Raw genomic sequence first — 26,505 nt, 5'->3', positions numbered from 1 at the left:
AAGGTGGGGAGGCTGGGTGTGTGCAGTAATGAATGCCCTCTTGGTCCTGCTTGCCCCCTTTGTCCGGGCGGAAATGGGCCCTGGCGAAGTGTCTGGGAACACACTGCAGCGACTTTGCAGCAGGCCACAGCACCTGGATAGAGCTCTGCCCCTCTGTGCAGGTGGAGGGGGACGGACCCAGAGAGTTGCTGCTGTCCCCCGAGGCCTCCCTCCCGTGGTTGTGGGAGCCCCCGAGGAGCCGAGCATGCGCTCTGGGCGCCTGGGCACGCGCCTGACACAGGAGCTGAGCATGCGCTCTGGACGCCTGGGCACGTGCCCGACACAGGAGCTGAGCATGCGCTCTGGACGCCTGGGCACAAGCCTGACGCAGGAGCCGAGCATGCGCTCTGGGCGCCTGGGCACGCGCCTGACACAGGAGCCGAGCATGCGCTCTGGGCGCCTGGGCACGCGCCTGACACAGGAGCTGAGCATGCGCTCTGGGCGCCTGGGCACGCGCCTGACACAGGAGCTGAGCATGCGCTCTGGGCGCCTGGGCACGCGCCTGACACAGGAGCTGAGCATGCGCTCTGGGCGCCTGGGCACGCGCCTGACAGGAGGGCTCTCGTCGGCGAGGCCCTGGCTGTGGTGCCGCCTGCGGCTCCGCCTGCTCCCTGTGCTCCGAGGCCTGAGGCTCCGGGCCGTGCGGCGGGACCGCTGAGGGGACCCTGCAGGTAGGCCCAGGCCCAGGAGAGGGCGGCCGCCATGGAGGTGGAGGGACGGGAGCCGCCGCCTCAGGCCCAGGTCCCGCGGCTCTGCGCGCCCTGGGCCCAGCTTCTCAGTGTGTCTCTCCCTCGTTTGTCGTCAGAGCGTCACTGGGCGCTGTTGTCTCTCAGGGTGACGGCTCCCTGTGCTCGCGGGGCCTTGGTTCTGCCCACGGGGGGCTCAGCGTCCTCCTCCCCCGCCGGCTTGGCCTCCTTTAATCGTAATGAGACCGAAGACCCACTAAGAGCGGTCTCCTCCTTCGTCACGCGAGGAAACGGGGCCGGACATGCCTCGGTGACAGGAAGCCATGCGCGCTGGCGGGCAGGAGGGGGCCGGCCCTGGCTCCGTCCCCTGGCGCTTCTCCGTCTCGGAGCTGCAAGTGCAAACGCGGGCCTTTCATTTCCCCCCAAAGAGGCCGGTGTTGTCTGGGCCACTTAATAAGGCATGTCTGACAAAGCGAGCTGTCTGCGTCAGGTGCGGTAATTGCTACAGAATTGGTTTCCATGTCTTCGGGGAATTCTGCACTTGAACCCGGAAGGCAGGCCTCCTTATCAAGCTCAGTTTGTTCTAGCGCCTCCACACATTTTAAGAACCTCGCGTGCCGCCGTGTCTCTTTGAAGCCATTCTTTGTTACCTTGGTCAGCTTTCCAGGGACACTGCCCCTCCCCCTGCCCCCCGCCCCCGCCGCACTGGGTTCCCGGAGACCCCGCGGGATCTGGGGTGCCGCCTGCACTGCGCTGGGGGGTCCTTGCGAAGAGCCTGCGCTGCTGTTGGCGCTGACAGGGAGGCGCAGCGGCCGGCCTGTGTGACTCATGTTCCTGCATGTGCCCGTCCTCCGTCCTCCGGGGGACTGGACTTCTCAGGGGTGGGCGGGGGGCTGCTCGGCCCCGGGCTCCTGCGGAGGGGGAGCTGGCTGCTGCATCGCCACGCGGGGGGCTTCCTATCGCCGGGCGCCTTCTCGGAAAACCCGGGCTGCGGGCCTACTGTGTGCAGAGCCTGTGGTAGGCAAGACGCCCTGTTTTCCTTCACACCTTCCATTACCTGGTGACACCCTGACCCAGAGGAAGGTGGTGCTCAGAGATGGTAACACGTCCGGCCACGCTCCGGTGACGGTGGCTCTCGGGGTGGCCCCCCACACCAGCATCAGCATCTTCTGGAATCTTGTTAGAAATGCAAATGATTAACCCTTCTGCACCCCCCCATCCCCCCCACCCCCACACACACTGAATCGGGAACTCTGAGGGTGAGGCTCAGTGGTTTGTGGTGTTTTTTAAAAAATATTTTTATATATTTCAGAGAGGAAGGGAGAGTGAGAGAGAGCTAGGAAACATCCATGATGAGAGAGAATCACGGATCGGCTGCCTCCTGCACGCCCCACACTGGGGATCGAGCCCACAACCCGGGCATGTGCTCTGACCTGGAATTGAACCCTGACCTCCTGTTTCCTAGGTCAACGCTCAACCCCTGAGCCACGCCTGCCGGGTATGATTTGTGTTTTACAAGCCCTCCGGGGGATTGATGCACACCAGGGGGTGAGAAGCACTGAGCTGGACATGGTGGTTGGCTTTTTCCCGGGTTTAAATATTTGAAGAAGTTGAGACAATTGTTGGTAATATTTTTTAAAAATTCATTGATCATTCAGTCAACATTTATTGAGCATCTAGTAATTTCTAGGTACCGTCTTAAGTGCTGGGAGCACCAGTAAGGAAACGAATATGTCATTTTTTGGTATGACATGCTGAAGCACTTTTTGCGTAAGAAAATATAAACAAGGGACCCCCGTCCTCATCCCTGTCCTCACATCTCCTGTGACTTGCATGCTGTCCCTGATTCCTCTAAATGGAGAAGATTGGATGGAGTCAGGGTGCTGTGAGAGTAATAAATGGGGTGTAAGCAAGATGTGGGGAGGGGTCAGGGCTGGGAGTAGCGATGCTGGCTTTGCGTGTTACTGGGAAATGCTAAGGTTGCGAGCGTAAAGGTTTGTATTGTAGGCCGTGTGAAAATGCTCCCCTATATCAAGCCTGCCTCGTCTCTGCAGCCTTGTCAAATGGATGCATTGGGTTTTCCCAATCATCCATAGGCCTCTTGTCGTGTGTGTTTGAAGGTGACGTAGAGATGGCAGGGTGGGAGTCAGCCAGCTGAGTGTGGAGTTCCACGGAGAACAATGTGTGCTTTCTCCTTCCTCCATGGTCCGTGAGGTCAACAAACGGGTAGGCTTGAGCATTAGACTTGCTGCTGGGCCACTTCAGTCTCCGTGTGTTTGCTGTAAAGTGGGAATCACGCGAGGACCTAGCTCATCGGTGTATTAAACAAGGGAGGTGTCAGGGGCTTGTAATAGCTGCTTGGGTTTAGGAAGCAACCACTAAGTTGGCTAATAGGCTATTGGCACTATTTATTTGTATTATTATTATTGGCTATATATACTATATAATTACAGTCAGCTTCCGTTTCACTAAAGAAGGAATTTCAAATGTCATGAGAACACTTTTGCCCTACTAGGTCATCCTGGAGAATTTGGCCTGCAGATTTGATGTCACATCATTTATAAATCACACTTTCCCCTCTGCAGAGTGATGTGTGGTGGGAAATGTCTCCCTGCATAGAAGCCAGTGTCACGTTACACGGATGTTGTTCAGTGTCTGGCGTATGTGCATGCCATTAGGGCCTGTGTGTCTCCTCCGAGTCAGCCATAACTATGACCCAACCCCTTCACCTCTTGCCAGGTTGAGGAGGTGATTAGTGAAAATGTAATGATTTTCGAAGATTCCAGAAATATGCAAATACAGCCAATGCCCCTTAATGTACTGAATATAGGTACATCTAACTCGTTCCTGCTCAATATGGGGGTGTATGCATTTTGTTCGTCTTTCAGAGACTTATCAGTGGACCCACATTCTAATTAGGTCCCAGATAAACTTCTTTAAGTTCATCTCTATTTTGATTTTTCTAAAGCAAGCTGGAGACTGGCTTTTCTGTGGTGAATAGACAATGAGTAGGAATTACAGGCGGCAGGAGCTCAGAGGCCGACCAGGCAGAGGGAACAGCATATGCCCAGGTGTGGAGTCAGCAGTTCTGGGTGAGAGGGGCATAAGCTGAGTGGCAGAGGCCAGGTTTTAATGCTCTGTGTGCCATGCGTGTTTATTTTAAACACATTTGAAGTTAATATTGGAGGACAGAATTACCTCCCAACACACTATGGGTCAAAAAGGAATAAGAAAAACTTTTGTGAAAAAAGATGGAGAATTAAACTCCCTGAATATGTCTCTGAGGCTGAGGTTTCTCCCAGACCTTTTCAGCCATGAAGCCTCCCAAGCAGCAGACAACGACAGCTCTCTCCCAGTAGACGAACCGCTGTCCCTTGACTAGAGGGCCCTGGGGCAGACGGAGGGAAAGGCCTGTCCTCTGTTAGCCGAGTGTGGACCTCGCTGTCCTTCAGTTTTACTTCGCTCCAAGATGGGGCTGGTCTGTGAAGCCCGGGACATCTGAGCTGCTGCTAATGGAAAAGGAATCTTCCAGCAAAAGGAGGCTATGCTCACGAAGGTGGATCTTATTTATCCCATTTCCCGGTAGTGGTCAGGATCCTATTTCAGTAACTGATAGGACTGTATGAATAATGGAGCATGGATCAGAGGGGTTGCTGCGTCTGTTTAATATGACGAATCACTGGGGGCAGAGCCCTGCTTCCCCCTCACTAACTTCACTGCCACCAAGAACCTGCCAGGGGATGGGGATGAAGACCGGAGAGCAGACTTACTCACTGGTCAGAGAATTCAAAACAGGAAGCACTTAAAGGCCACCTGGTTCCCTGGACCCCAAGTCTGTGTCCTCGGGCGTCTGCATTGGAATCACCTGGGAGCTTTTAGAAGCCGTGTGTCCTGGTTCATGTGTGCGTGTGGGCCGGCCAGCCTTACTGGTTCAGATGCACAAGCAATCTTAGCAAGGACTGATTCTGTGCAGGCCCTATTGCTTGCAGGTGGGGAAACTGGGGCTCTGAGTGGCTAAGATACCTGTCCCAGGGGACACTGTGACTTAGTGGCATCGGTAGAATTAGACCCAGGTGCCTTATCTTCCTTTTTCACTTCTTTTAGAAGCACCTGTCTTCTAACCTCAGGTTCTGGAAGGATATTTCCTCTCCATTTGTCCCAGGATTCTGCCCTTTTTTTTTCTGGACAGGCCCAACCCAGCTTAATTTTAATTTTAATTTTTCTAGGGGACACTTCCCTTCTGACTAGAAACCTCTTTCTTTCCGTTGTAGGAAAATACTTTGGTTTCCTTATATCTCTGTGTGTGTACACATAAGTCCAGCTGTGTGTCCCTGCATGTTTCCATATGTGTGCATGCACCTGGCTCATGCGTGTTTTGACATCAGTCCCAGTGTTAAAGCCACTGATATCCTGGTACATTTTTCACATCGAAGGAGATGCTCACTGCTTCTTCAAGTCCCAGTATCTGGCCATCCTATGGGGCTTCTCGGTCCAAATGAAGCCACCTGAGCTGTGTGCCTGTGGAGCTGCCGGCTCTGTGCTGAGGCCAGGACTCGCCACCAACACTCCCTGTCATGTGACCTGTGGATGTGCACAGCGATTGCTATCAGTCCTCTCTCACAGGCGCCTGGGAGGCATCGCACTGCACCAGGTGCCCGAGAAAAGCTGCCTTGGTCGCTAATCGAGAAGCACTTTGCGATGTAAGACACCTGAGACATTTAAGATTGATAGCTACAGAGGTTTCGTCCCTGTGTAATTTACACCCCTTTCTTGAAGTTCACGCTTATGGAGAGAATGGGAGAGAAGGAGAGAAAAGCCTGGAATAATTATAAGAGGTGCGGGAAAGTATTTCAGTGGCTGACTGACATATTCTTGTTTGGTCACTCACCCTACTGCCTTCTGGGTTTGCATTTTTATTTTCGTCAAGTCAGGGGCTATTTTGACAGCTACAGATGCTGTATATTACTCGTGTCCTACAGATCTCTGCTGGTCCAATGAGAAGCTCTTGAAGAAAGGGTTCCTTTGTCAGTCAGTTTGGGAAGTGCTGTATATCCTGTCCGCCTCTTAACATCAGCGTATTCAGGGTTGAGGGGTCTTCCTAGGTCAGTGATGGCGAACCTTTTGAGCTCGGCGAGTCAGCATTTTGAAAAACCCTGACTTAACTCTGGTGCCGTGTCACATATAGACATGTTTTGATATTTGAAACCATAGTAAAACAAAGACTTATATTTTTGATATTTATTTTATATATTTAAATGCCATTTAACAAAGAAAAACCAACCAAAAAAATGAGTTCGCGTGTCACCTCTGACACGCGTGTCATAGGTTCGCCATCACTGGCCTAGGCAGACCTGTTATGCTCTGGTCGGCCCTGTCTCTGCTAGGTTATGAATATGTTCGAGGGTAAAATTCTTAGTTGAAGGAAAATGGGGTGTGATGGCGATTGAGGTGCAGACTTGCAGTAGTGGTGGGCGATGTGAGGGCCTGAGTTCATGTCAGTAAGAGGGGGAGATCTGCCACTAGCATCTGTCTGTGGATGTTCGCTGTGGGATGTATTCCAGGATTTGGAGAAGACCAAAGCGGCCCCTTCAGAGTGGATGTATTACCTAGCACACAGGGCTTAGGTGGCCTGTTCTGTTCATGAAGTCTACAGTGAACGGGTGGTTTCCCAGCCACAGTCTGCAATGGGAGAGCCCATCCAGGTCACTCTGTGAAGGAATCCATGGAGACCAGTATGGCAGATAAATTCTAGGCTTTGGAGCAGCAATTTCCAACCAGTGTGCTTGCAAGAATCTTTAAGACATGCAATACCTGACTACGTAGTCAGGGCCACTGACCTCTTTTCCCTTAGGTTGTCAAATAAAAAAATGACAACAGCCAACACAACAATAGTCGTCCGATTTGAATGAATAAAAGTTATTTCTATTTTTCTTGTCAGGTCAGCAGAGTATATATATATTTTTGGTGTGCCACAGAATGTTAGTAATTACCTTATGTGTGTGGCGAGATGAAAAGTGTTGAAAATCTCTGCTTTAGAGACAGGCCCACTGCCAGACCCATTGGTAGTGTCACTGATGGCTCTTTGGAGTGATTGGCAGGGGAAGCCTGTCCCCACAAGACTTTTGTCTTAGCGCAAGCATCCTAGGTGCCTGTATTCCTTCCTGGGCCTCTCTGGGCCACCAGACATCTTGACTCACCTGGGGGCCAAGCCCATAGGTGCCTGATTCCTCCTCAGGGAAACATGGCAGCCTGTCCTTAGGCCTTTCTGGTGGCACCAGAGTGAATCAGTGAGGAAAGCAGTGTGGGTGTGCCTGATGGGATGGACCCCAGTGAGCAAGTTACCCGGGGTCAATACAGGGCAAAGGCTGCAGAGTTGCACAAATGTAGATTTAAATCCCAGCTATACTGCCATATATTCATAAACATTACTTAAGCTCCCGGGCCTCATTTTTCTCATCTGTAAGATGACAATAATAAATGCTATTGTGCTAGGCATTGGGACGATTAAATGATATGGCATATGGGATACCCCGATGCCAGGATAAATGCTATCCATCTCTGCTGCTGGCACAAAGAGCAGTTGAACGCTGGCAAGATCGTCATTCACTTAAATCAATCCTTCCCCTAGTTCAGTATACACAACTTTGACATTATTCATAGTCACCCTGCATGTCAAGGCTTAGTCCCACAGAACTTTTAAGTTTAGCCTCTCACACTCTCTCTACATCTGCTGTTTCTAAATGTTTTCTCTCCCTTTAGCCTTCCCTAGATTTTTCATATATTTTTAAAAAATATATTTTTATTGATTGCAGAGAGGAAGGGAGAGGGAGAGAGAGAAAGAAACATCGATGATGAGGGAGAATCATTGATTGACTGCCTTCTGCATACCCCCTACTGGGGATCAGCCCCAGAAGCTCGGCATGCGCCCTGACCTGGAATTGAACCCTACCTCCTGGTTCATAGGTCAACGTTCAGCCACTGAGCCACGCCAGCCAGCTTGTACCGTGGAAGGCAGTAATGTGTGCACTCTTCTTGATGCAAATGTGACTTGAATTTGCACAAGATTAAGGCAGTATGTTGTTTTTCCATTAGCTGTTTTGATAATGCTTGGCAGTGTCTTGGCATTTTTGGCCACAGAAGCACATCTTGAGACCACATTGTCAAGGAATACTTTTCGGTCTTTCTAAGTCCCTTTTCTGGGCTGCATTGTTCGGATTTTTCCATTGCTGAGAAGCACTCCCCTTTTCTTGCTCACATGAAAGTTTATCTGCCTATTTTCTGGGCTACCCTTTTCCTGTTGTCTGTGGCACATGCAAAAAGTCTCTTGGATCTTCCTGTGTGTACTTTCTGCCTTTTGTTTTAGCATTATATTACTTGGAAGAGCTTAGAATCATCTAAAAATCAGATACTCTGGTATAGTCCCTCTGGGAGGTCAAGGGTGCCTGGAGGTACCTCGAGGGTAGCAGGTAAGCGTGAAGGAGCTTATGATGAGGAAGGATAGGGCATCAGACCAGGAGGAGGATGGCACAGACTCTGAGGGACATGCCTGATTAGGTACAGCCTGGAATCAAGTCAGGGGCACAGCAGACACCTCGGGAAGCCAGGTCGGCTAAGAAAGATATTCATTGTCCTGCTTGGCTTTTCTTAGGAATATGTGGCCCTTAAGCAAGAGATTCTGCTCGTGACTGGGCAAGGGTTTCCCAGAGGCTCTGTGACCAGTTTCCCATCTTCTCAATTGCCATGGAGACTTCCATCTTAAAAATAGCCATTGGGTGGAATCTTAGTGTAAAAAGAAAGGAAGGAAAAGACATCCGAATATGTCACTGCAGTTGGCTCCCCGCACCCTGTGACTATTTATCCCTTGAGGTTTTCATCAGGTTTGTCTTTTCCTTAGAGAGAAAGCGTTTATTCCTCCATATGCTACATTGGCTTAAGCAGGTGTGGGTCCCCAGTTGAAATTGGTTACATGGTCCTCTTGCTTCCGGAGGGGTCAATGGACATAGAAGCTAGGTGTGCGGCTGCTAGAGGCATCTCACCTCTTCAAATCTCAGCTTTGCCTCCTACTCACTGGGGAACATTGGGAAGGTTACTTAACCTCTCTGTGCCTCGGTTTTCTGATCTGTAATACTCTCAAGAATAAAGATTTTTTTTTAAAAGAAAAATAAATAAGGAAGCAAAACCTGGCAGGTGCTCACCACACTGCCTGGTATACAATAGTCCCTCGGGACGGGCGAGCTAAGGTTTTTCTCTAGGGAGCATATAGCTTACCTTTGGGGCCTTGGCTCTCTTTACAGCAATGTGAAGAGTTTTGTCCACAGATAGAAAGGTCATAGCATCGCTTCACAGCTCAGAGGTAGCCATATCTGATCTCCATCTAGTTGTCAGTTAGATCCAGAACATTCTGTTTGTGCCCCTCATCTGCCAGCTTCAAAAAACAAGGGAGTGGGTAACAATCTGGTTGCCTCAGTAAAGAATTAGTCAAGTAATTCAATAATTTTTATCTTCCTTGTCCTCTTCTCAACCCGAGACGTACTTTGCTCTGTGATAAGGTGTAGAACGAGGATTTATGTGCTGGCCTGCTGCCTTTGGTGAATTCAACGTCCCCCCTCAGCCTTGGAGACTTTTGCAAAATGCTGCTTGAGTGTTTGGGACTCACCGAGAGCCTGGTGTGGACTTGCTTGCTGACCTCCCTGGGCTCCCTCACTCTTCCCTTCGCCTGCGGAGTCTGATTTTGTTGGTCGGTTTGTAATGTACCTTAGCTGTTGTGATAGGCTGAGATTCACCTGTTAACCAAGCTCGTTCTTCATTGCTGGCTTTTTAGAGCCTGGCTATTTTGATTCATAAGAGTCTTGTTTTTCCTGGGCTCCCTGGGGGAGCAGATGGACGTGAGGAGGACTGGTTCCGGGGAGCCCGTGGTCAGGCTGGGGGTAGGAGGCATTGACGTTAAGATAACCATGTTTTTTCTGTTCCTGCCTCACAGAGTTGTTTTGAGGCTAACGTAATTCTTATTTAAAGTTTTTAGAAGATGAAATGCTTCGCAAATGCCAAGATACTAGAGCAGAACCTCAAAATAATGTGACACGTTGTTATACAGATTCACACACAGACACACATGTGCGAGTCACGTCACATGGTTCATGTAATCCAGGCCCATCGGGTGGGAAGCAGGAAGAGCCGTGGGATGTGCTTCCGGTTGGGTGCCCGAGCAGCCAGGCCCAACTCCCAGAGTGCACGGAGCGGGTGAGAGAGCCTGCCTTCAACGCCTGCAGCTCATTCACAGGGCAGCCTGGCGTGAGTCCTGGAGCCTCCCGGCCCTTGGTTTCCAAACCCACAAACGAGGGACCATAACTGGAGTGTTTTTAAAAAATACTATAGAGCCTCTGTTTTCCCACACATAAAATGGAGTTAATAATATCAACTTTAAAGATATTGAGGGAAATTGAATTAACTATAGGCTGTGACCTTTGGATTCCAGGGTGATCAGTGCTGTGTCTGATGGGAGGATTGTCATTTCTGGGCGTTGCTTGGGGCTCCCTTCTTCAGCCCATATCTGCAGGAAGCATGGTTCAAACATGTCACCTCTTTTTACCCCTGGGGGAAAGGTGGGGATGCTGAGGCCAGAATGTCCTTGACTGGGGTGGGGTGCAGAGCAGGCTCCCCACATCCAACATCTGACCTGCTGCCCTCTCCTGCTCTCACTGTCTGTCTGAGCAAGGATCTGAATTGCTCTGTGCCTTCTCTTCCCCATTGTTAAGCCACCCATGACCCTAGTGCCGGGGCTCCTGTGTACCTCAGCTCACTCTCGGGCATAAAGCGCGCTTCTCACAGCCCATGCCGTGTAAGTTCTAAGCATTACGGCAAATAGAACTTTGGGATGACAGACAAATACATTTGAGGAGGAAATGTTGGAAAATAATCCAATAGTGAGCTCCATTTGGTATTGGGCCTTTTATCAAGGCCACAACCTAAACCACTTTATGGAGTTAGGTAATAAAGTTACCATGTCAGATAATAAAAGGAGGAAGCAAGTACAGAAAGGAGGCCTAGAGACTCCTGAGTGGGGTGAGGAGCATGCAGGCAGATGATTCGGGGACGTTCTCCTCACTGGCGGGTGCTGGAAAGCTGGGGGCCCTGGACTCCAAGTCCAGAGTGTGGGAGGGGCCGGGTGACAGCCGGAGGGGAGATGATCAGGAAAGCAGAAGTTGGAGGTCTAGGCCTCCTCTGTGTTGCACAGCCATAGGAACTGGTTCGTCTTTTGCTGCCATGAATTTTAAAGCACTTGCCCCTGAAGACTTAACCTGCTCTTGGTTCAGTGGAATTGGCTCCCAAACCTCTCATCCAACCCTTAGGGGCACGCAGCGCCCCTTCTCCCCTTGCCTATCTTCACAGCTCCCCGTCCCGTTCCCAAAACGATCCCAGAGTCTCTGGCTCGCTTCTCAGGAAACATGGACCTAGACAGTCCCTGAGGGCCAGGCTTTGTTCTGAGCTACAGAAGGCTTGCAAGTAGCTTTGCGCTGGGTGACTTTGGGGAACGCTGTCGACAGATGGAGGAAAAGGTTAGACGTGGGGTCCCTGAGCCAGGGTGGCCGAGGTCTTCTTCGGAGAAGTATTTGTTCCTCTTGGCCTTCCCGCCCCCCATCTGTCCCTGTCCCGGTCATGTCCCTGGTGGTCCTGGTCTCTCCTGCCCTCCCCCAGCAGATGATTTTTCCTTTCTGCTCCGGGGCCGTTCTGGGGAGGAGGGGAGGAGTGGAGGATGTTGGAGCACTGCCTCTTATGCTATCAGACTCCAGCATTAGAATCTTGGAAAGACTCCACCTGGGAAAGAGTTCCAGAGAAAACAAACTTCAGATCCCGGCTCATATGGGAAAAGGCCTGTGTACAGGCACGGAGGCAGCTTCAGGGACCTTGGCCGAGGCTGAGGCCGGCTTGGCCCTGCCTTTAATGGGCCTGCCCTGGGGCCTTCCAGGCCATGGATGCGGCGTGGCCTCCAAAGGAGACTTCTCTCTCAGGCTGTAAAGATGCTGTTCATAGGCATAGTCTGTGAGTCCCCAGCGAACCAACAGCTTTTGTTTTCCCGACTTTTATGTCCTAACTAAGGCAAGAAAGATTTTAAGGGGCCTATCACCCTCTTGTCTTCCCCTCTCTCACTCTTGTACTTGTTTCCCTCTTGGAGATTAGCTGAATTTCTTCTATGGGAGAGAAGGTGCCAGAAAGAGGGTCTTGGGACCTGCAGGGTTATCTCCCAGGTCCTAAGAGTCATCCTTCCAGCCCTGGGAATCACCCAGGTAGCAGTGATGGGCACAAGTTCAGGTGCCCTGGCCCACGGAGGGGAGCAGGGACGAGCACGTTAGGGAAAGGGTCTGACAGAGGCCAGGTGATGGCAGGTCTTTAATGCCACCGTGCCATACTCAGAGGGTACTATCTAGATGTCACGCCTACAACACACCAGCCGCCCTGCAGGTCAAGCAGCGTGAGCGCAGGAGCTGGCAGCACCTGGGTTTCTGCCTGGCACTGTGCACTTGAGAACAGTACTTCCCTGTGTTTTTGCACTCGGGGCTCAAAACTGACCATTAACTGTCTGCCTCTTCTGCCAGGGGTCTTTTCAAACATAGACAATCATGGGATATTAAACTTGAAGGACAATAGAGATCATCTAGTCCCATCAACTCACTATATATATGAGGAACCTGAGGTCCAGAGTGGGGAAGTGTCTTACCCAAGGTCACATGGTGAGTTACCTCCTTTGGCTTTTGAATGCAGAACAGACCCCTCCCCCGGCCAGTGTTGATTCTGACCATGTTAAGACCTCGTTGAGTCTCCATATAGCCCAGAGGACGGGGAAGGCGAGGTGCCCGTGTGGGGTGGTGCTAACATCCCTTAGGTGAGAAGAGTCTTCCAGGGAGGGCGCTTCGGAGGCCTAGGCGAGGGCTGTGTGAGAGGCAAGAGAGGGCCCGGGGCCTGGGGAGGAACAGAGGGGTCCCAGCCCTCTGCGCAGGCTGCCCAGACCCAAGAAAGCCCTTTGCCCCTTCAGCAGAGGGCAGCCATCACAGAAACGTCACATCTTGAAACAGACCCTCTCTCTAAACATGATGTCATACAAGGGAGGTTCCCTCTAGCTTCACAAATCTGAGCCTGCTTCCTGCAGAGGGGGCTCCCCACATCCAAGATGATAACACTCTGTTTTGACGAGGAGGGAGAAGTCTCAGTGCCGCCTGTTCAGTCTCTCCCCACCTCCATATTCCCCACCTCCAGCTGCCCATGATGCACAGGCAAACACACACTTTTCACAGACTTTCTTTTACCAACGTTGTCTTGACCTGATGTTAACTGAAAAACCTCCTTTTGGAGATGCAATCAAGAACACCCACCTCTCTGGACACCCCCATTCCATCCATGGCAGTGTGGCCAGACAGAGCTGAGCTGCCATGGAAGCCCTCCTTGCTTGAGGCTGCCCATGGCCCACTGGCCCCAGGGCTGCTCCTCAGGACAGTCCATCCTCATAAGATTGGAGACTATGAGACGGTGGAGAGGTCAGCTGTCATTTCCTAACCCTTCCTGGTGAAATGAGATGAAAAGTCCATGAGAAGGAGCTGTAGGCTGGGGAGTGCAGAGTTCCCTCCTCTCCCCCGCAGTGTGGTCACAGGTGGTCTGTGTAACCCAGCTCTGGGGTTGGAAATGGCCCTCCAGTGTCCCTTCAGATGGGCATCATCAGGGGTTCCTCCCACTGACACGAGGCCGCTCCCCTCTTCCACTGACAAGCCGAGGCCAAGCGCCCGAGTATCTTGCTCACTTCCCTTCCTGGGCTCAGTGGAGGCTGCAGCAAAATGGAGCGTTTCCGATCTCTCTGACCAGGCTTGGTTTTAAGTTAATTTCCTCCTCCTCTCCTTCCCTTTTGCTGACAGTTCATTTAGCTATTTCCAGTATATCTGTGCCCGTGTCTCCGGTTCTTCCCCCCTTTCCAGCTCCCTCTCTGTTTGCCCTCCGAGTTTTGATCTTCTTTGGGGGTTTTGGTTTTTTACTTTATTTTGCCTTTTTCTGTTTTTCTGTTTTGTTTTTGTTTTTGTTTTTTATAGGTTTCAGAGAAATTATGTTGAATCCAATAAGCCTTCCTGGACATTCCAAGCCTCTTAACCATGGCATCTATGTTGAGGATGTCAATGTTTATTTCAGCAAAGGACGTCATGGCTTTTAAAAACTCCTTTAAAGCCTCCCTGTTCTGATGCCACCTGGGTAGGCTGGCCCTTCTGAGAGGTTGGAAGCTCTAGGCCTTGTTCTCTTTGGATCCGGGGATGCTAAGTAGAATCTGCATGAGCCACGGGTGCCCACACCCTTGACCACCATCGAGACGGGTGTTCCCCATCCACACTGGCAGGGCCGCCCTCTCCCTCCAGCCATCACTGTGTTCCTCTTTGTCTGGCCTCCGAGGCAGCTCCCGCCACCATCTTTAGAGCCAATAAAGAGAATTCAAAACCTGTGCACCAGGAACCATCCTTTAAACACGCTAGCCATTCTCTTGCTTTGCAAAAACAACCCAGCCACCACAAGAAAGCCTGCTGAAGTCAGCTCTGCTCCGGCCTCACTTGCCCTGCCTGGAAGCCTGGGGTCTCCCTGGCTCAGCTCTGAGCCACCTCGTCGCCCGCAGCCTCCGGCGGGGAAGAGCATCTAAACAGAGGTGGAGCCGGTGGTGCGAGGAGGGGGACCAGGCCCGAATATTGGCAGCAGATTAGGTCTCAGAGGAAAGAATGGAAACCCAGTTCTATATACTTTCATTTTTGGTGGAGAAAACCATACCTGTATATTTTTGGACACAGTTCCCCCTACTTCCTCTTCTCTCCGGAGCGGCTCACAGTGCGTGTGGCATTAGAAACTCCTCCTTGGCCCCTAGGTCTGCAGTGCGACACGCTTGGGCTGCAGGAGGTCCTGCCTGTGAGTTGGCCAACCAGGGACCACGGCCCTTCCTGGTAGTCCGTGATCCCAGGATTCTGTCTCGTCCCCATTTTCACTTGTTCTTGACTCTGAGCACTTGTGGAATCCAATGGAATCACCATGTCAAGGCCAAGAGGAGCTGAAGGGGAAGAGAAGTAAAAATGGGCCTCCCTCAGCCCCTCTCATGGCACCAGTGGAAGTGTCATCCGTTCCCTGGTCACGATGCGTGTTCACCTGCTTGCTTTGACTCATGCCTTACCCCACGGCTGCCCTCTCCCAACGAGGGAGGTGGCTTCCCCGTTTTCAGCTTGACCCACTGGGGAGAGGGAAGGGAGGTCCCCCGCTTTGATTTTTAAAATAAAGGCGTAGTCGTAGGGCCTGAACCTCTCCCAGATTTGCTGCCACATTGGCTGAGAGGACTTTGGGGTGGACCCAGCAACCCCTGCCCACGGCACCTCCATTGTGGGAAGTCAGCCCAGGCTGCCCCTGGATGGTGGAGAGCCTGGAGCAGGGCGCCTCCCCCAGGGAGGTCCTAGGGCTAAATGGTGGTGGATCTAACCCACTAAGTTTGGGTGGCGAGGCACAGCACTAGGTGACAGACTCTCTGCCTTTGGCAGACTTACCTGGGCGTGAGGATTCCCACTTAGGGTTAATGTCCTGGTCCTGTGCATGGTGGCTCTTCATACCAGATGCCCAGCCTGATTCTGCAGATGCTCCCATGGCGTTTACAAACTCCAAGTTTTCCAAGTTCTTGCCCAGTATCTGGGGTGGCCTCCCAGGTACCTGAGTCCCAAGTATCACCCAGGGATTCGGGGTGTCTCCAGGGCCACGAGGTGTGTGCTTGTCTGGCCCCTCCCAGCTCCCCACCACCCTGCGCCCCCTGCTTCATGTCAGGCTGTTCCCCACTGTGTCCTGCCAGCCCCGGGGGCCAGGCCTCCTCCTGAGTGTGGCTTTAAGGAGCAAGCTTGAGGGTGATGTTTTTTAATTATTGTAATCATTACCTCATTTCCAGCCTCCCAGGCTCCATCCATCCCAGCATCTTTTATCCTGCCATTTTCCTCACCTTGTGCTATCACAATGGGGCGTTGTGTTTCCACAGAGACTTATAGGAGTGTTCAGTGTATAGTTTCTTAATAAACACTTTATTTTCTAATGAAATGGCTGGATCAGACCTCTTATTTGGCAATTTTGCAAAGAATATGGAAGATATAGAAGTTCTAAGCTACCACATCCCCCCCCCCCCTCCTATTTTACTGTTAATCTTTTAAAGAAGTTTCTTAGCCCAAGTCCTGTTTCCAAAGGTGTTTATAGTCTGTTCCTTTGGTGGCTGTCATTGAGACTCCTTCAGATAGGTCAAGTCCATCCTGTGAAGTGTTTCCTTATCTTATTAAGATGGAATTATAGGCACAGAGAGGTCAAGTGGTTCACCCGGGGTCACACAGCACAAGAGGCAGAAGCCAGATTCCTACCTGACTCCCCCAGACACTACTCAGGCGACTGAGACTCTTGACTTCTTGGTGGCTGGGGGACACTTGTGTTGTCCGAACATCCATGGCCAATGGAGACCCTTTCTTCCTAGTGGATGTGTAGGGAGGTCTGAGAGTGGGGTTGACGGATCCTTTATCTTTAATGCACCAGCAAGCCAGTGGGATGGGAGTGGTTTTATTCTTCCCTGTGGGCCGTGGGGAGGTGACCTTGCCCAGAGGAAGATGGGTCAGCCTGTGGATCATTTATAGAGACACCCCATGCATGCAAGCACGTATACACACACACACACACACACACGCACTCTCTCTCATGTGGGCTAAACGCTCATGGCAGGTCTCGTGTGAGCTGCCAGAGAGGGAGGTAAGGAAGTCCTGGGGTCCTACTGAGAATAGCAGGCTAGCTGGATACTTCTATGCTCTTGGTCCTGGGCTCCGTCACAGCTGAGAAGGTTGAAATGCCTTCTCTAACCTATAATACCTCCCTCTAGGCTCCCCGGGAGGGACGGAGGGAAACTCCTCAGGGTGGCAGTAGCAGGGGTGACAGGGCAGCGGAGAGGATGAAGTGGCAGGGAGCCACCCTCCCAGCTCCGCCTGCCCACCACGCTCCCACGCTGCCACTAGTGACGTGGGTGAAGCTGCCTGCAGCCCCCAGTTTCCTAGCTCTGACTCAGTGTTCGCCTTTAGAAGTCTTGTTCCCACCCCTGCACTTCCCACCTCCAAGGAAAATAGTCTAGATCTGACAGTGTAGTCCCAGAGCTAAAGAAGCCGCCTCCTCCAATCCTACTTGACCCCAAAAGTGAGTTGAAGGAGACGTACTGACAAGAGAGAAGGTTCCTTGTCTGCTTTTGGGGTGCTTCAGAGATTCCATCAGGATTCTGAGGCCCATCTGGGTCGGATTTCAATCTCAATTCCTCCTCCTCAGCGGGTAAAACTTTCCTAAAGTGACCCCCTTTTCCCATTGGAGTTACAGCTCTTGCTCAGGGGGACAAGGTCTCACACCTCTCGGCATCCTGTCCTGTTCCGTCAGGACACTTGTGCCTCCTGTCATGAACTACCTGGGTGTGTACCTGAGAGGGCGGGTCCTTCTCACCCCCAGACTTTCAGGTGGGTGGGAATGAAGGCCGAGCTCAGGGGCTGTGCGCTCTGGGTGGGGGGTGATGAGAACTGGGGAGGATGAGGAAGCTGTGGGCTAGCCTTGGACTGGGGCGTGCTGGCTCCTGTGAGGTTCTCTGAGAAGCACAGATCCTACAGGGCACAGAGGATGCTGATGGCCCAGAGTCTGTGTTGAAGGCCTCCAGCCCACGGCATGACCGGGTCTGTGCAGGTCCGATTTGGGAAAGGTTTGGAACCATTGGAGGTAGAGAGGAAAGGCAGAACCACCAGCTTCTCAGAGAACAGCCAGAGCTGTAGAGACCTCCTGGCTGAGGGCTCTGAGGAACCTTAAGCCTGGAAAACAGGAGATGCGTGAGCTTCCTCCGTGGCCCCAGAGGCAGCCCTGGGAGTCTCAGTGTCGAGCTGTCTTCCCCTGACTCTGTGCGAGCAGGAGCCGCTCAAGGCCTCTCTGACGTGCATGCGCCTGGCTTTGGTCTGGCTGAGGGTGGAGAGAGGGGCATGTGGAGGAGACGAGCAGGGAGCTTGGCTTTTCTGAGAGGCGAAGACTGAGCTGTTCGCCCTTTGCCTCCATCTAAGAGCGATGTCAGTTGATGTCTGAGGATTTGGAGGGCAGGTCAGAACTCCCTGCTCAGCGGTGGAGAGGCTGTGAGGACAGAGGAGTTTGAGGCTCAGAGCATCACGGCAGCTCAGAAAACCCCACTGAGCCTGACTTCGGTGAGGGCCACCGGAGGCCTTGGTGGCTAACAGGGACAACCAGCTGGACTTGGTGCCTCTCCTTTTCTCGTGGCTCCGGCCAGACACGTGCTCTTACCACGGTAGCAACATGGAGCCGGTTCTCCTTTGGGGGCCTCACTGGAGCAGTTGGCCTGTTTCCCTTAAAAAAGACACGGTCTCCCTGTCGCTTATCCCAGGTTCATTCTGCGGTGAGAAGGGCAAGGACCTGTTCCCGGTAAAGTGATCTCATGGCTCCCCACGTGGCCTGGTGATAATTCTCTCATGGGCTCGGGAATGCCACCCACTTTCATGCTGGGAAGCTCCCACAGTGCTGGTCTCTCGTAGCCCTTGTGTCGTGTTAGAATTGCATCGCAGTGTTCCTGACTTGGCAAGGCTCGTGGCAGCCTTTTGGCCAAACAGCCTGCAATCTTGACCCCCAAACGGACGTGTCCGGGAAAGAGAGGGTGGCGGGTTGGGGGCAGGGTTCACTCACGGGTGCTGGTGGAGGAATGGCGTCCGTGTACAGAGTCTGGGACACGGTTCTTTCTCAGTGGCCTAGGGAGGCATGTCCTTGACACCGCCAGGTTCTGGAGGCTGTTGGGGACACATACCACGGAGAGTCCTGAGTTTGAAGCTGATGGGGGGCTCAGGAGACCCCTGGACCTACAAAGGCCCTCTCACGTCCAGTCTCTCTCAGCCCTCGCCAGACAGGCAGGCTCCAAAGTCAAGGACAGCGAGTCCTCAAGTCTGGGTCCAGGGCCCGCCTGCAGACAGTCGCAGGGAGCAGGAACATGCCAGAGTCCAGGCTGGCTGCTAGCCCAGCCCAGCCGATGCCTGATGTGCACAGCAAAGTGTCAGCATGCCTTCGGTGTCATTCTGAGAGAGAAGTCACGTGACGGAGAGCCCGAAAAGCAATCTGAAAGCAGTTTTTGTCCTGAGCATTAGCCTCTGAACGCTCAGGCTGGTGGAGAGGACACAGCCATGGCCCCTGACTCTCTCTGGCTGCCCCCCTCTGGGGCCACAGCTCTGGACCGAAGCCTGTCACTCCAGAGGAGCCAGGCGCAGGGCCGGCCAGTGAGAACTTGAGTCCACGAGGAGCCGAGGGGATACCTCCCATGGAGCGTGCACCCTGAGATTGTCCTTCCTGGGAGAACTTAAATTCCACATCCACGTCTGAACAACTCATGGCACCGTTCAATCTTCACGGCTGTCGGTTTGACATTTCTCGCTACTGTAACGGGCAATTGCCGCCTCGTACCTTTAACGCCAAATGGCTACTTTAGAAAAACAGAGTAAGCCCCTCCCACAGTTTCGGGAAGATGTCTTTGGCCACCTTAATACTTTTTTATTGAGTCAACCACTTGACCAACCATCATCCACACGAACCCTTGTCTTCTGGGCAAAGCTCCGGTTTCTGCCACGCGGTTCTCTCTTCATTTGAACCCCCCGACTTGCACAGACACCCCTTCTTCTCTGCCTCTGGTTTTTAGATAAGTGATGTTGTGGGGATCAAGTGCCCCCCTGCCGTTGGCTGCAGCGCCGCTTCCTTTTAGTCTCGTGCAATGCTACGAGTCCAGTCAGGCAACTTTGGAGACTGTTGCCATAGCCACCTGTGGTAGAATCGCAAGTGCACGGAGGAATGTTAAAGGCTCTGACAAGTCCTGCTTTACGTCACATTCCACATGTAATGGGACACAGAATGCCCTTCATTTAACACCTGTTAATAAACCAACACACACACTTTAGGAAAACTGAGTTATGATGTGGTGAGGAGCTTTTTAAAGAAGAACCAAGCAGATGTGTTCGCCAGCCACCAGCCTTCCGATAATTAAGATGAACAACACAGCCCGACGCCGACGCCTTAGCCCAGCTGCAGGCTCAGTCCCCACTCCCGCTGCCCTCTGCTTTGCACAGACACAGACATGATCTGGGAGCTGGCGGGCAGGTACAGGAAACCTGCCCTGTGATCCCTCCGAAGAAAATGGTAAGTCGCTTCACAGAAGTGCCCCAGACTCCAGCCCTAACCCTGGCCACCCTTCCGGGCTGGTGGAGGCGGCACCCCCTAGTGGTAGCGCACAGAAGCGAAGACCTGGCGCCCAGTGTCTGCACTGCTACTAACAAAGTGCCTTGGGGTAAGTTGCCTTTCCCTGCTCCTCATTTGTCTCTGAGCTTAGATGAAAGACTGCCTCCATAGGTGCCCCCAGGAGTCAGCATTGTCTCCGAGTGGTGGACATCTTTAGTCCCTGGATCTGACTCTCTCTGCTGAGTGCCTTGGTGTATCCTCTGGGAAGAAGGACCTTTGCCCCCTCCTGAGTGCTGGGGAGGCTTGGAAGCGAGAGGGAGGTAGAAAGAGGAAGAGAGAGCCACCCCTGGGGTTGGGGCTGGGGGACTTCTCTGGGTGAGGAAGGGAGCAGCTGCTCGGGGGTTAACCGACCCTCTCTGTCGCAGCAGGACAGGGCCACATGGGAGTTCTCTTGGAGATTTTCTGACTTTGATCTCAAGAAGGCAGCTCTGCCTGACAAATAGTCTGAAATGTCAAAGAATAAATGTGAAAGCTTGAGGGGTTGCTCTCCTGGGAGTTGCCTGGGCCGGTTAGGGAGGGTGAGGAGCAAGGGAGAGAGGGACACAGCAGAACCCTTCACATAAAGATTCCGACGTGGTTTTGTGATATTTAAGGAAAAAAGAAAACGCTGAATTATTTATAGCGCAGAAGATGGAAGCAGGCTGTAAAGAAGTGGCCGGGCTTCAGATAATAGTTCACTTTCCATTACTTAGCTGCCCTGTCTTTGAACTCGTAAAACTTCTCTTATTTGGTGATGTGGTATTGGCCTCTCTTTGAGTTATCTATTATCACTGTTGTTAATTTAATTAAGAGAATGCATGTCCTTTGATATGGGAGCGGAGGGGAGGTAGTTTCTAGAAATCATGGTTGCAAAGGCAGGAGTTCCCTCTCTCGAGAAAGGTCTTCAGCATGTCCCTCAGGACCTCCCCCCCCCCCCCACCAGCTTCCAGCCCGCGCCTCCTCCAGCAAGGACTCGGGGGACCCCGCTCAGCATGGGCGAGAAGCACCTTGGTTTGGGCCTGGCTGGCAATTGGCCGTGTTGATCTGGGAGGGGGAATATTATTTCTCAGTTGTTGTATCTGAAACAAATGGAGGCACGTTTTATCTTCCTCTCCTGGGTGTGCAGGTCCATGAAGGATACCACGTGTTCAAAACACCTCCGTACCTGGGTAGTTGGGGGTGATGGCATGTGAGTGGGGAGAAGAGGGAGGTAAAGAAATTAAAAGGGGAAAGTTTTGGTGGTGAAGCTGGCAGGAATGGGGTCTTTTTGTCTGTTTATGCTGGTCAGTGATGTTGCTTAAATGTTAGAGAAAAAAAAAAAGTTTCTGGTTGATAATCATGCCCTGATTCTATAGCATGGCTAATTGAAATCCACTAATAATCTCCAAATTGCAGTTCAATTTAAAATTACAAGCTTCGGATGCCCTACGTTCCCTTTCCACACATGATACCAGTGTCCTGGTCCCTCTCCCACTAATTCTTTCTGCAAACCCTTGACACTCTCGGAGGCTCAAAGGGAGCCACTTTGGGGACCATTTGGGGTGTTCAGGAGACACTAATCAGCATGCAAATCAGACCATCCGTAAACCTTCAAACAAGCAACGTGGTCTCTAGGAGGCATTGCTTTTATTGCAAACACTAACACTTCTGCTTTTTCTCCAGACTTATTTTCCTACCTCCAAGAACCTAGAGAACATTCTGCAGTGAAAATGTCACAGTGACACTCCTGTTCTGAAACTCTGAAAATGTACTTATTTTTATACTCTCAGACCTACCTACCGCTCAGAAAGGTCTTCCCAGTTATTCCCTTCTGCTCCCCGCTTCCAGTGATGTAGGCGTGTAAGGGACAGGCCTGGTGCAGACAAGTGAGTAGTTATGAGGCAGTCTGATGGAATCACGTGTGAGGTGAGCATGGAGGAAGGTTCTTAAATGTAGTTCATATTTTTTAATTGATTTCAGAAATGAAGGGGAGAGAGAGGAACATAGGTAATGAGAGAGAATCATTGATCGGCTGCCTCCTGCACACCCCACGCTGTGGACCCTGCCCGCAACCCGGGCACGTGCCCAGACTGGGAATTGAAGCATGACCTCCTGGTTCATAGGTCAACACTCAACCACTGAGCCACGCCAGCTGGGCTTAAATGTAGCTCTTACAATCACTGAATCATGATATCTGTTTGCAGCTGTGTAAATAGAAATGGCAGCTCAGAGAACCCCACAAGTGGGATGATCAGTTGAGGCGTTCCCTTGCTGAGAGAGATGTCCATTCCTTGCAGCTTTGGGAAGCCCAATCCCGTTGGCACCCGGCTTGGTCCTTTGGCAACCCGGGCTGCTGAAGGCAGGCATTCCTCCTGGACCATGTCCGCGCTTGGGCAGCGCTCATACAGCGGCATGCCCTTGTCAGGTTGCCATGGAGACTGACCCTGAGGCCTTCAAAATTGATTGGTATTTATTGGGGATCTGCAGTTTTCTAGATGCTGTGACTGAGAAAGACAGAGAGAGAGAGGAAGGGAGAGAGACAGAGAAAGAGAGACAGACAGACAGGCATGGGCTGCACCCTGCCCTCCCTCATTCGTGGGCTGTTGGGAGGATAGCTTTTTGTCACAGAGAGGTAAAGACCCTGGCGAAATTGAATGGGAAGGTTTTTCCCCCTTCTAATAACATTGTGGTGGTGGTGTTTTTATTTCTGATTATAAAAGTAATTCATGGTCACAGTAGAAAATCTGTTGAAATCCAGAAAAGCACACAAACACGTAAATTATCCGACCATCCCTCCCCCGGAGCGCGATTACCATGTGCAGCTTCCTGCCCTCTGAGCTTTTCCTAGGTACATATTCCATTATTTACCAGAATCGAGCCATTCTGCCCGCACCTGCACACTTACATTATGCTGCTACTTCCTTTTTCATAAGTGTTTGCATGTGCCATTTAACGAATCTTTTGCAACATAAACATTTTTGTATTGGTGATATATTCAACACACACACACACACACACACACGTGCAAATTGCACACAAATGTTCATAGTAGCCTTTTTCAGAATACCCACAAAGTAGAAACAGCCCAAATGTGTATCAGCCGATGAATGGATGAAAAACCTATGGTGCACACACATGATGGAAGACTACTCAGTAATAAGGAGCAGTGAGGTGCTGCTGCATGCTGCCACATGGGCGGACGTCAGAGACAGTACGCACAGCGAGAGAAGCCAGAGCCGAAGGAGCCGCTACGAGAGAACTTCCTCATTCTCTTGTAGCGATACCTACTATGCCATTGATTGGTGTATCCAGATTCAGTTAATTTCTTCACAGTATTTTGCTCTTGTGTATAATTGCCGTGGGTTGAACCTGAATAATATTTTTTAAGATAATTTTTAAAATATATATTTTTTTATTGACTTCAGAGCAGAAGGGAGAGGGAGAGAGAGATAGAAACATTAATGAGAGAGAATCATTGATCAGCTGCCTCCTACTGGGAATCGAGTCCACAACCAGGGCATGTGCCCTGACCAGGAATTGAACCATGACCTCCTGGTTTGTAGGTCGATGCTCGACCACTGAGCCACGCTGGCCGGGCCTAAATATAATACTAATACAGGGCCAGGTAACTCCCATGGGTGATTTGGCCAGAGCCTTACTGATTTTTAGGGCTGGGGATTCTGAGCTGTCTAGTCCAGAAATGTTAATGGCATTCTGAATGGAGCTGCTAATCTTGTGTGTTGTACAGATGACTAACCAAGCGTGGCCCTTGACTTTCTCAAGGTCAGAGTGAGGGTTGGGAGGCATGCCCGATGCATACCGACCTCCCGCCCTGGCCTTTAAGCAGGCGGCCTCCCAGGAATGCGTTGATTGGGGCACAGCCATAGCGAGTGACGCTGGTGTAAAAAGGCCACAGACAATTCTGAGTGAGGCATTTGCAGCCAACCCTTGATCTGGGCTCCAGGCGGAGGAGGGGCCCACCCTGGAGAGAAGTCAGCAGCTAGAGCAAATAGAAGGGAACAGCAGTGGAAAGAAGATGGGCAGGGGTGGGGGCGGGTAGGGAGGTTGGTCATGAGATTATCCAAACTGGCAGCTTTGGAGGCCAAGGATAGCGGTGTTTTCTCTCTTGGAGTGCTCAGTGGTGGCAGCAGAGCCCATGTTCAGGGTTCCAACATGCCTCCTCCTTTTTTTCTCTAAAAGAGCCCTTAGAACCCAGCCGGTGTGGCTCAGTGGTCGAGCATCAACCTATGAACCAGGATGTCATGGTTCAATTTCCGCTCAGGGCACATGCCCGGGTTGCAGGCTCAATCCTTAGTAGGGGGCATGCAGGAGGCAGCCAATCCATGATTCTCTTATCATTGATGTTTCTCTCTCTCCCTCTCCCTTCCTCTCTGAAATCAATAAAAATATACTTAAAAGGGCCCTTCGTGTCCTTCTGGGGGGGACCGTGGGATAGAAACTGATCAGGCAGGAGACATTTACCCGCCCCTCTTCCGTCTTCCTGGGCTGTTTCTGCTGGAGACCAGGCCCCGGGGAAAGGCAAGATGCATGGACCACACAGCAGATGACGCAGAAGGAACCCAGACATCCTGGGCACAGACAGGCATAGGGGGCGGCATGAAGGATTCAGATCCGCAGGCAACCGAGGAGGGAAAAAACTGGGCCTGGGAGGAGCAGTGAAGTCGAGACCAATAGTGCAATTAGGTTGTGTCGCTTCCCACGGCCCAGGCAAGCTGTTGTTGGTCATCTGTCAGAGGCGGCTGCCAAGGTGCCATGTGTGTTCCAGGATCCCTGGGGGCTGGTCCTTCCTGGCTGCCAGGTGAGGGCGGGGCCATGGCCGCCAGCCCTGGAAGCCCACTCAGGCGTGTGTGGCCACCGTCCGAGGTTCTGGCATCTCCTGGAAGCCAGGGCGCTGGGAATGAAGGAAGTACAGGGTGGAAGGGACTCTGAGCTCCCGCTCTCCTCCCTCCTGGCAGTGACTGTTGAGAAGCCGCTGTGAGTGAGTGGGGCAGGAGTTTGCTGGTGAAGGCCAGGCCAGAGGGAGGCCTGGTGTCCTCATCCACTCACCTGTGCCCATTTACTGCTCATTCCCTCCCGCCGTGCCCGTGGTAGGAAGCGGGGCTCGCAGACAACACAGTGCAGCCAGACCTGTCACCATAGCCACTCAGAGCTGGCTCACTTCCTGCCGGCTTCACCCCCACCCGCCTCCTGTTCCTGCTGCCGCTGGGAGTCAGTCTGCAGATCTGCTAACGCCACAGCGCCCGGCACGGTGGCTGCCAGATAAATAGCTGTTTCGTTTTCAAAAGTTGTTAACCAAGCCCTTCATTAAATCCTTCTTTCCCTTTGAAGATCTCTTAGGAAGGAGTGTTTCCCGTTTCCCTGGAAGTTCACCCACACGATCGACACCCCGACTGAGGGTTCTTTATGCCTCAGTGGCACACATTCTCTTAACGACAGCGACTTAATGACTGTTTAAACATCCTGCAATGGGCAGGGCTGTGCATCCGGGTGCCAAAGGTGGTTCAGATCTGGCCGCGGCTATAGGCACAATGAAGTCACACGCAGCATCGTGATAAACACCTGTGTGTCTGGGATTCCAGAATCCTGGTCATACCTGTGTCTGATGATACGTGAGCATCCCTCCTCCTATGCAAGACAGCTAGTGTCGCAAGAGCTCAGGGAAGCCTGGCCAGGCCCTGAAGGACTTGAGATGCATCTGTGTTGAGTGAGGACTAAGAAAAAGCCAGGGCGGTTGGGGCCTCAGGCGATCCGTGACTCTGTGACCAGTGGGTCAGGGAGGGAAGTGGTAAGAGGGTGAAGGCTTGGGAACGCGTAGGGAGCAGAGGTTGGCAGATGGCACGGGAGAAGGTAAACTGGCGCCCGTTGGTGATGAAGGGGGCGAGGGAATTTCCAGGGCAGGTAGGGCCACGCACTGCTTTTCATGAGGCTGAGGAAACCTTGTCCTGGAGGTGACATGTCAGTGGGGAGGACAGAGGTAAACACTGGATTCAAAATTGGGTGGAAGAAACAGGCCCCGCAAGCTTGGGTGGAGGGGTTGACTTTGGCATAAAGAACCATCAATTCATCTAAGGTAGCGGTTCTCAACCTGTGGGTCGCAACCCTTTCACAGGGGTCGCCTAAGACCATCGGAAAACACATGTATAATTACATATTATTTTTGTGATTAATCACTATGCTTTCATTATGTTCAATTTGTAACAATGAAATTGAGGGTCACCCCAACATGAGGAACTGTATTAAAGGGTCGCGGCATCAGGAAGGTTGAGAACCACTGCTCTAAGGCAACGGGGGATAAAAAGGAGGTGGGGAGATCGGGAGAGAAAGGGCATTGAGGTCATTTCGTTCTGTTTCCTTCGCGAATAGAGAGGGAGTCAGTGCACCTGTTGTCCCCTTGGGAGGAGGTCCCAGGCCAGACTTGCTTAGGAAGGGGTCCAGGTATGGATGGCCTTTCAGTCCTCAGAGGCCGACGCTCCCTGCT

The 26,505-nt window shown here is 52.1% G+C and overlaps 1 protein-coding gene across 3 annotated transcripts in view; it reads left to right on the top strand.

The window, feature by feature from the left end:
- The window catches only part of NTRK3 (neurotrophic receptor tyrosine kinase 3), a 213,996-nt gene that overhangs the window by 133,303 nt on the left and 54,188 nt on the right, over positions 1-26,505 (top strand). The window contains exons 13-14 of one of the 3 annotated variants that reach the window (XM_036355836.1): positions 12,320-12,454; positions 13,799-15,809. The exons of 1 other annotated variant lie outside the window; for it this stretch is intronic. In XM_036355836.1, coding sequence (XP_036211729.1) covers positions 12,320-12,454; positions 13,799-13,917 — 254 coding nt within the window. In that variant the 3' untranslated portion in view covers positions 13,918-15,809. Of the gene's footprint in view, positions 1-12,319; positions 12,455-13,798; positions 15,810-26,505 lie in introns of those variants that run through there. One more of the 3 variants, XM_036355837.1, reaches the window with a different exon arrangement.

Source organism: Myotis myotis, unplaced genomic scaffold (assembly GCF_014108235.1).
Source record: "Myotis myotis isolate mMyoMyo1 unplaced genomic scaffold, mMyoMyo1.p scaffold_m19_p_23, whole genome shotgun sequence".
Lineage (NCBI taxonomy): Eukaryota > Metazoa > Chordata > Mammalia > Chiroptera > Vespertilionidae > Myotis > Myotis myotis.
Note: the sequence above shows the minus strand (reverse complement) of the source record. Positions and strands in the feature narration are given on the sequence as shown.